General features: G+C 38.5%; 3 protein-coding genes across 3 annotated transcripts; 2 read left to right on the top strand and 1 right to left on the bottom strand.

Annotated features, from left to right (window-relative positions):
* Positions 1-626: 626 nt before the first annotated feature.
* Positions 627-3,340, top strand: LOC108836582 (splicing factor U2af large subunit A-like). The gene is made up of 11 exons (XM_056992798.1): positions 627-687; positions 779-846; positions 1,022-1,089; positions 1,258-1,334; positions 1,417-1,464; positions 1,543-1,602; positions 1,690-1,863; positions 1,945-2,391; positions 2,465-2,600; positions 2,904-2,971; positions 3,053-3,340. Exons 3-11 carry the CDS (start codon positions 1,086-1,088, stop codon positions 3,188-3,190), a joined length of 1,152 nt encoding a protein of 383 aa, XP_056848778.1. The 5' UTR covers positions 627-687; positions 779-846; positions 1,022-1,085; the 3' UTR covers positions 3,191-3,340.
* Positions 3,341-3,833: 493 nt separating this feature from the next.
* On the top strand, positions 3,834-5,506 carry LOC108836581 (pentatricopeptide repeat-containing protein At4g36680, mitochondrial). Its single transcript, XM_018609722.2, has one exon. The coding sequence runs from the start codon at positions 3,912-3,914 to the stop codon at positions 5,136-5,138; it is 1,227 nt and encodes a 408-aa protein (XP_018465224.1). The 5' UTR covers positions 3,834-3,911; the 3' UTR covers positions 5,139-5,506.
* Positions 5,507-7,302: 1,796 nt separating this feature from the next.
* On the bottom strand, positions 7,303-9,430 carry LOC108821560 (uncharacterized). Its single transcript, XM_018594566.2, has one exon. The coding sequence runs from the start codon at positions 9,394-9,396 to the stop codon at positions 7,333-7,335; it is 2,064 nt and encodes a 687-aa protein (XP_018450068.1). The 5' UTR covers positions 9,397-9,430; the 3' UTR covers positions 7,303-7,332.
* Between the last annotated feature and the right edge of the window lie 632 nt (positions 9,431-10,062).

Below are 10,062 nucleotides of genomic sequence, written 5' to 3'. Positions count from 1 at the left end.
ATTGTTTAATGGAGTTTTGTTTTAAGAGGTTCAATCTATGTTTATTAGCTTCGATTTTAATTGAATTCAATAAAGAATCGATTTTTAGGGTTTAGAGCTGCTTTTGTTTATCTACTTGCTTGAACATAAGATTGTTGATTTAGGGTTTAGAGTTAATTCGTTAATTTATAGAGGAGCTTTTGTTTAGTTTGTTTGATTCATAAACTGTAACTGACTGATGATTCTTTGTGTAGAGAGAAACACGTGACGATGAAAGAGAGTCGTCAAGAAGTAAAGATAGAGAAAGAGAGAAGGGATCTGTTGATCGAAGCAGAGACAGAGATGCTGACAGAAGAAGCAAGGAGAGAAGTAGTAGAGACAGAGACGTCCGTGAGCGTCACCACAGAAGCAGTCGCCACAGGGATCGTAGTAGAGAACGCGGCGAAAGAAGAGAACGTGGTAGTAGAGACCGCGATGATGACTACCGCAGAGGCAGCCGTGACCGTGACTATGATAGGTTTGACTAAATCTATCTTTACAGTTTAGATGGAACCCTTTTAGATTCGATACTAATTTTGTGTGTCTGTGTTTAATAACTTTTATTAGGCGTAGAGATGATAGAGGAGACAGACGCCGTCATAGGTCTCGTTCTCGTTCCAAGGATAGATCTACTAGGCGCAGATCAAGGTCTCGATCTCCATCTAAAACGTAACTTTTCTTTCTGCCTCTACCTACTCTTTATGTGGAATAATTATTTTATATCTAAGAAACTTGCTTACATGAATCTATGTTCTTGCAGCAAGCGGGTCAGTGGGTTCGATATGGCACCTCCAGCCTCTGCAATGTTAGCTGCTGGTGCTGTTACAGGTATCTTTTTTTTTTCTCTTGTAATTAGCATAATGCAGAGTTCATTCACACAATGCACATACATAGGCTGTTCTTGTTCTTTTTTTTTTACGTGGGATACAAAGTTAGAACTGAGAGCTTTTGGTTGTTTGTTGTTCTTTTTGTGTTTCCTGTTTGGTTTTATATTTTGGTAAAGGCAACATTAGGGTGTGAGCTGGTTAGCTCTTTTATACAAGGAGGAAAATTGCTGCAATTGTTTTATGGGTACTGCTCATCCTCAGTACCTATCACTGGTTTTGTTCGCTAAAATGATTTTTTTTCTTCTTGAAAGCATTATAACATTATAATATCGTCTTTGCTTTTCCAGGGAGGGTGAGATAGATCTTCTCATATTTACACTTTTCATGTATTAATCTGTTTCTCATTTTGTAGGCCAAGTTCCTCCCCCACCACCTACTCTTCCTCCGGCTGGAATGTTCCCCAACATATTTCCCTTACAGACTGGGCAGGTCTGTGTGATCTTGCCCTTTTAACAATCATGTATTGAGTTTTTTTTTTTTTTTGTAAACTTATTCTCTCTATTCCCTGCAGGCATTTGGTGGACTCCCTATGATGCCAATTCAGGCTATGACACAGCAGGTTAGCTTTCATTTTCATTAGAGTATTTGTATCGTCTGTTTCTAACAATGTTATCTTACTTTGTGCGTCTTTCTTCAGGCAACTAGGCATGCTCGCAGAGTGTACGTTGGTGGGCTTTCCGCTGTGGCAAATGAACAGGTTAGTTCTATCCACTTTTTGTTTTTGTTTTTGTTTTCCCCCACTGAAATAAGTTCCATATTAACATTGGTTTTGCTTGTATCGCAGTCTGTGGCTACGTTCTTTAGTCAAGTTATGGCTGCTGTTGGTGGAAACACCGCTGGTCCAGGTGATGCCGTCGTTAATGTTTACATAAACCACGAGAAGAAGTTTGCTTTCGTGGAGATGCGATCCGTTGAAGAGGCTAGTAACGCTATGTCTTTGGATGGGATCATATTCGAGGTACTTTTTTAAAATATTTTCTTGGTCGAGTTTCTTCCAAAACCAAGAAATTGAAATCATATGTTTTTAATCTTTTCCCAGGGAGCTCCAGTGAAGGTGAGGAGACCTAGTGACTATAACCCATCTCTAGCTGCATCTCTTGGTCCAAGCCAGCCCAGTCCCCATCTAAACTTAGCTGCTGTTGGTCTGACTCCAGGTGCTTCCGGCGGGCTCGAAGGTCCAGACCGTATCTTCGTGGGTGGACTTCCGTATTACTTCACCGAGGCACAAGTCAGGGAGCTGCTGGAAAGCTTCGGAGCCTTAAAGGGGTTTGACCTTGTAAAAGACCGAGAAACTGGGAACTCCAAAGGATACGCCTTTTGTGTGTACCAAGAGGTCGCCGTTACTGATATCGCGTGCGCTGCTCTGAATGGTATAAAGATGGGAGACAAGACTCTCACCGTGAGACGTGCTAACCAGGGAGCAATGCAGCCGAAACCTGAACAGGAGAGTGTGTTGTTGCATGCACAGCAGCAGATTGCTTTTCAGGTAAAACAATTTGTTATCTTTTAAGACTATTTAGAAAGTTAATCTTTTTAACAGATTGAGTGATGGTTTGCAGATGAATATGTTCCAGCCGGGTCCAGCGGCGACAACAGTTGTGTGTTTGACTAAAGTTGTTGCTGAGGATGAGCTTAAGGACGATGAGGAGTATGAAGATATAATGGAAGATATGAGACAAGAAGGCGGAAAGTTTGGTAAGAGATGTCTTTTTAATTACATTTTTATCATATCAATTTTTGGCGATATAATGATTTTTTTTTTTTAAAAAGCATATTGATTTGTCTCTCTGTTTTGTTTTGGTTGTATATGTCTGTTTTACAGCCTTTTGCTATAAAGAATCAGCCCCTAACATACTGAGACTGGAGACTGCATTAACCCCTATCTTATTTTTTTTCTTTCACAAATGGGCCACTCTTTCTTAGAAGACTAACATCATTGTCTATGTTTGTTTTGTCTCTTGTATTTGGAATGTTTGTTGTTTAACTCTTAAAATGCAGGTAACTTGACCAGCGTTGTGATTCCGCGTCCCAGCCCCAGCGGTGAGCCAGTGCCAGGCCTTGGCAAGGTTTGTACTTAAAAAACATTACCTCTCTCTCTTGTAAAATTTTCGATTCTTATAAGGTTGATACATATCTATTTGATGCAGGTGTTCTTGAAGTATGTTGATACTGAAGGTTCGTCGAGGGCGAGAAGCGGGATGAATGGTAGGAAGTTTGGAGGGAATGAAGTGGTTGCTGTGTTCTATCCAGAAGACAAGTTTGATCAGGGAGAATATGGAGCCTGAAGCTCTCATATATGGAGCCTGAAGCTCTCATCTCATCCTACTTGTTTGTTGTCTTACCTACTGTCTAGTACCTTAACTTCTCTTCAGTTTTTTTTGCTTCAGTTAAAAGACCATTTTGTGTTATTTTAAGACCAAGATATGATTTTGATACTTCTGTTTGTTATAAACCTCGTGATGTTTTACCAATCAAGTCTTTTCTTTGGTTACGTACATCATCAACATCTCAATGATCCAGAAGAAACATTATTCCCTTGAATGTCTACTAAATTAATAAAATTTCAACAAAAACATTGTTTTAACAAAAGATTCACTTTCAATTCATTCATGTTAGTATGAAGAAAAAGTTCATGAAATATCTTTTGGGACAGCAAATAAAACAGTTTCTTTTTGACAAAGCAAATAAAATAGTTAGACGTAAATCTTAATTTGATACAAATACAATTATCAGATAATTTTCATTGTTATATAGTTTAGTGTGAATTTTAAGTTTGACACACAATTTTTTTTGTAAAATAGTTTAGTGTGATAAGTAAAACCATCAAACATACATTTTCATAAAAATAAGTAAAACTTATGAGATAGTCACTGAATTTTATAATTTTTGATAAATAATAAATGAGCATCAGAAATAAAAATATTTGCAAAAAAACCTTAAACCCTAAAGCTTCTCCATCTGTTCCCTTTCCCCTCTCTCCCCATTTCGCTAAACGCCTCTACAGATATGGCTGCATCTCGCCTCTCCCTCCGCCACATCCGCCGCCTCACCACATCCGCCGGAGATACAGCCGCCGCCGCCGTAGAGACCACCACCAAGATCTCCGCCTCCAAAGCCAAGAGCATCCTCCGCAAACAGCACGACCCCGACAAAGCCCTCGAGATCTACTCAAACGTCTCCAACCACTCGGCCTCCCCGGTCTCCTCCCGCTACGCCCAGGAGCTCACCGTCCGCCGCCTCGCGAAATGCAACCGGTTCTCCGACATCGAAGCCCTGATCGAGTCCCACAAGGACGATCCGAGAGTAAAGGAGGAGCCTTTCTACTCCACGCTCATCAGATCCTACGGCCGCGCCTCCATGCTCGATCACGCCGTCAAGGCTTTCGAGGAGATGGGTCGGCACGAGACGCCGAGGACAGCTGTCTCCTTCAACGCCTTGCTCACCGCTTGTCTTAATTGTCAGAAGTTCGAGAAAGTCCCCCAACTGTTCGACGAAATGCCTCAGAGGTATAGCACCATCGTCCCCGATAGAGTCTCTTATGGTATATTGATTAAGTCTTATTGCGACGCTGGCTCGCCTGAGAAAGCGATTGAGATTATGAGAGAGATGGAAGGTAAACGAAACATGGAGGTTACCACGATTGCCTTCACTACGATCTTAGGTTCTTTGTATAAGAATGGTAAGGTTGAGTTAGCAGAGAGCTTGTGGAGCGAGATGGTGAAGAAAGGCATTGAGATTGATAGTGCAGCGTACAATGTTCGTTTGATGAGTGCTCAGAAGGAAGGTCCCGAGAGAGTTTGGGAGTTGATCGAGGAGATGAGTGTTAAGGGGTTGAAGCCTGATACGATTAGTTACAACTATCTCATGACGGCGTATTGCGAAAAGGGGATGTTGGATGAGGCTAAGAAAGTGTTCGAAGGGCTTAAGAGGAACAGGTGTGCTCCTAACGCTGCTACGTTTAGGACGTTGGTGTTTCATCTTTGTGACAGTGGGTTGTATGAGCAAGGGTATGCGGTTTTTAAGAAGAGTGTGGGTATGAACAAGATTCCGGATTTTAACACTTTGCAGCATTTGGCTGTTGGGTTGGTGAGGAACAAGAAGGTGAATGATGCCAAAGGGTTGATTAGAACGGTGAAGAAGAAGTTCCCTCCGAGTTTCTTGAATGCGTGGAAGAAACTTGAGGAGGAACTCGGGCTGGATACGAAAACCGATGCTTCTTCAACTCCTGCTTAGAAAAAAAGATCAAGAGCTTTGCAATTGAACCTCTGATTCTTTTGCTTTAGCTTTTATGCATTTTTTTTTACTTTTCTCATAAATTAGCTTGAAGTTTTTTTGTTGGTGGAATCTCTTGAATTTCATGGTACTCAGTTTCTCATAACATCTCACTGTTGTTATGTTCTACACACTTTGTGCTTCGTGGTGAATTTCAAGTTTCGTTTGTTTTATGTTCTGTATACACATTCAAAGCCTCGGGTTGTCGGCGGAGGCTAAACAAATTCTGCATTTAGCATGATTTGTTTATGTATCATACGAATTGTAGTATTATATTTCTATGTTTTATGCATGATAATAACACAGGTGACCCCTTAATGTTTGACTGAGATTTGTTTGTGGAACCTTTTGTTTAAAAGTATGATGTCTTTGTTTCACACTAATAAGTCCAACAGCTTACATTTTTTTTTAACAAAAAAAAAAGTCCAATATAAACTTTTTTTTTTACATATATTTCTATGTTAGCTGGCATTATCACGCAAGGCTATTATGCAATGTTTTGAAAACCGGATCGGACATCGGTTCGGTGAAACTACTGGTTGACTGGTTAGACCGATTCAACCGGTCGAACCGGGTTTTTTATTTATATAAAAATGTATATAATTATATATTTATACTATATAAACTTTACTTTTACATATAATACTTTCTCTATTCTTTTTTTTATTAACTCAAAAATAAACAAATAATTTACAGCTAAACAATCATATTTATTTATTTTTACAACTAACATTTCAAATTTTAAGAATATGGTAAAATAAAAATAGTGTATGAGAGTCAAAAATATATTTTTCACATGTTTTCTTAAAAAAATAAAAAATCAATTAAATAGTGATAGTTGAACACTAATTATAAAATTTTAAATTTTAGCTAGTAATAATTAAAAACACTTAATTATATGTTAATTTTTAAGAACCGGGTTTTAAAATTAAACCGGGTCACCGATTTTACCGGGTTTCAACCGGTTTTACTGGTTTTTATCAACTCCGGATTTTAAACCGAACCGGACTCGACTTCTTCAGCGAGTCACGGCCGGACCGGTTCGACCGGCCGGTCCGATCCGGTTTTCAAAACATGCTATATGACATATCACATGATCTATTATAAACTAAATGGGTCCAATATTGAAGAAAATGTTGTTAACAATAATATTGCAATACACAAAGCAGCTACTTTCCTAAGATTTCTTGTCCTCGACGTTTCTTAAGTCTTAATATATTTTGAACAAAGTATTGTTTTCAAGATCAAATCAAATTTGATTCTCACGATATATATATTAATAGGACACATTTAACTTTTAGTTCACAATTGTTTTTCTGTGGATATGTACTGTTTTTGTCGCAAGATGTAGGTAAGGTATCGTTGTTGTGGTGTGGATAAATAAACTAGCTATAGTTTAGTACATGTAATGAATGGTCTTGAGCTTTATGAGCAGAAGGTGAAGAAGCATGATCGAAAGCATACTTTATCATGCAACCTTCTATCAGTTAGGACATCTCCAACCCCACTCCATATTTTACTCCAAAATTGAGAATGAAATTGGAAATGGAGTGGGAAATGGAGTGATGACCAAAAAAATAAAAGCATTACTCCATTTATAGAGTAATGCTTTTATTTTTTGGTCATCCCTCCATTTTCCACTACATTTTCAATTCCATTCTCAATTTTGGAGTAAATTATAGAGTGGGATTGGAGATGCTCTTAAGGCAAGCCAAGTGTTTAATTTTTTGTAACTGAAGCCAAGTGTTTATGAGCGATGAGTTTTGCTTTATCGAGTGTTCGTCTTACTAAAATAGGTTAATTATGGAAAAAACTCACATGGTTATTTCACTTGTTCCATTTGACTATTCATAAGCGTATGATCTTTTGTTGCCAAAAGACCAAAAGAAAAAAAATGCGTATGATCATGTTAAACAACAATAACTATACGCCAACTTTTATTGGAAAAATAAATACGAAAACTATACTTAATTAGTATTTTTTTTACAAAATTAAAAACTTATTATATAATCCAAATCAGTTTCATAAATAATATAAAAAACATATCTAAATCAGTAAATATCTAAGACCCTGATCTATACAAACTATAATCTCTTAACAATTGTGTAAAAAGAATTCCAATTTAAAAACAAACAAATATTAACTAGTGTTGAAACTAAGCTGTAGAAGGCTCTTCAAGACGAATGTAATCATACATAAGACCTTCAAACGGCCCCAACGCTTTAGACTGACGTAGATAGATTGTGTTGGTCCCGGTTCTTAGTAAGCTTCCGGGCACATCGATGCTATAAAGATGGTAGGCTCCATGGATTCCATGTCTTGCAATAGCATTATCTCTTCCGATGTTACCCGTCGAGAAGAATGGCCTAGAGTTTTCATTGTTGAACCGTACTTGTAAGTTAGCCCGTGCAGCCGAGGCCAAAGCTAGTTGCAATGTGTAGCTACCTCGCCAGTTCACATATGGAAGTTCAAACACGATCTGCCATGTCGTTGGTACATAGGTCGAACCAATGTTCCTTGTGACATGAGCGTAGAACCAGTCTTGACTATAGTTACTAACTCCAATTGTGTAGACAAGATCATGATTTGGATATAACTCTGTGTAACGTTGCCATAACCCGTACTGCCTAAACTTGTCGGTGTGGTTTACGTATAAGGGATTCATTGTATTCTTGTATGGTTCCGGTACAAAGTATTCTCTGGCGGTTCGGTCCGGTACACCAATCTCCCACAATGTTGGACCATTCCTAGGAGGCTGGAACACAATTCTATCAAGACTTATCTCTGAACCTGCAGCTACGTTGACTTGGTTTTGGTATGTAAAGTCTCCTATAAAACCGGGAACCCATCCGTATAGATTATACGTTCCCGGTCTAATGTTATCAATCGTGAAATAGCCGGTTTCGTTCGTTTGCGTCCAAAATTGGTATCCCTTAGTATTTGTCTGCCATGAACCAGCTTCTCCTGGTGGTGCTAAACCGACGTATGCAGATCCTGCCGGAGTCAAGAACCTGTCGTTGACAAAGAGTCGACCGGTAATGGTCCCTCTTTCTTGACGAGTTGGAAAGTCAGAGGACGCTACAAAACCGTACGGCCATGCTTCAACTTCTTGTTCAGCCTGTCGTTTAGCATCTTCCCACAATGAATATTGTGGATTATTGCCGGTAGAATCAGAGTTCAAGTAAACGAAAACAGGTCCCAAGACCTTTTTCCACACTTCACCAGCTTTGTACCTTGTCTCCATGTCCGAACCAACATAATGCTCGCTTATAAAGGTCGTGAGGGTAGTGGGACCGACGTGAGACGTGAGCTCCTGTTTGACCGGTCCACCAGAGCGGTATTCGCTGCTCGGTGAGATGAACCAGAAACCAACGTTGGACTTGGTCGATATCCAACCATGCACCTTGTTGTCCTTGACCTCACACGTGTACTGATACTTATCATCCACCTGGTTTTTGAACATTTTATTGTGAGGATGAGTCAATTGTACAGCCTCTTTGTAAGCAAGGGGCTTAGCACGGCCACTGTGGATGTCACGGTCATCGTCTGTTGGCATTTGTCTTTGCCGATTATCCGCCACCACCATGTAATGGAATCTATCAGGGTTGAGTTTGAATGCGACTCGAATTAGACCCATCTCCACTTCTGGCCATTCGGGCTTTCTCTCAAAAATCCCATACGTGTAGATTCCTGATGTATTTGTGCGTATAATATATCTCTTGTCTACGTTTAATGGAACATGATCGGTACCACCATTCCACTTTCGAGAGAAAGAAATCTCCACTTGTTCTTCGTTTTGAGTTATGATTCTGAAGTTGGTTCCTTCGACTCTATCCAATTTCGGGAGAATGTTTTCTCTTTGCCATGTTATGTCCCAGTACCCTCGAGCTCGGAGATGTGGATTAAGAACATTGTCGATTTCGTTGTATTTGATCCCAGTTATAAGTCCTTGAGGACTCGAGAAAGTCACTCTGAATATTCCATTGTCCACTATCACCTCTTTAGCGCCATGTTTGTTTTTTATCTGCTGCACTGTTGGAGCTCTTGCACTTTTTCCCTTTAAGTTCCTTGTCGTCTCAGAAAAAGCTATCGGAAGAAGAAGCAACAGAAGGAAACATATCAACGATGAAACTATCTTCTTCTGCGAAATCATCTTTTCTTTTCTTTTCCAAATCTCAAGATCGAATTTAATGTTAGAATAAGATGTCTGCGGAGACATCCATATTTATACATGTACGTGTGGTAAATTTTTGTCAAACAAAGTCCAAAACTAAACGGGTATAGGTGCACCAAAACCTAACTAGGAGTTACTTTGACTTCTGACATTAGAGTTCTAATAGGACTCGGTTTCATATAAGAACACGGAAAAGATTTGAGTTTCCTCTTTTTTATTGTCCTTTATGTTTCCTTATTTTTTTCTCATAATATATAATTTTTCTTTTTTAATTTAATGGAAAACTTCCTGATGATTTTTTTAAGTTTCTGAAAGTTTTTTTATCAAAGAGTGTTACATTGTGAAGTTTTGTACTGCATTCACAATGAACGTAACAAGTTGTAACATTGTAGGAAAAAAGTAGCTTAACGCTTATTTATAAATAGATTACTAATTTAACTCTAATTTTTTAATTATTAGTTTGTTTTTTCAAACCTAATTTAGTTCTATTTTCTTTGGTAAAAAAAAGATAATTATGAAAATACTACTACTAAATTTTTGGAATCGATTTATTTGAAATTTGTAGATTTAATGAATTTCCACAGACTTTTTATAACAAATTTGTCATATTTAACCACAAATTTATTAAATTTTCACATATTTAACTAAGAATCATTAGGTTTTCATTTTTATGGTCATCCCCTAGTCTATATTTGAGAAGTGATTTGCCAC

This window comes from Raphanus sativus, chromosome 8 (assembly GCF_000801105.2).
Source record: "Raphanus sativus cultivar WK10039 chromosome 8, ASM80110v3, whole genome shotgun sequence".
In the NCBI taxonomy this organism is placed as follows: Eukaryota; Viridiplantae; Streptophyta; class Magnoliopsida; order Brassicales; family Brassicaceae; genus Raphanus; species Raphanus sativus.
This window is presented reverse-complemented; position numbering and strand designations above follow the sequence as displayed.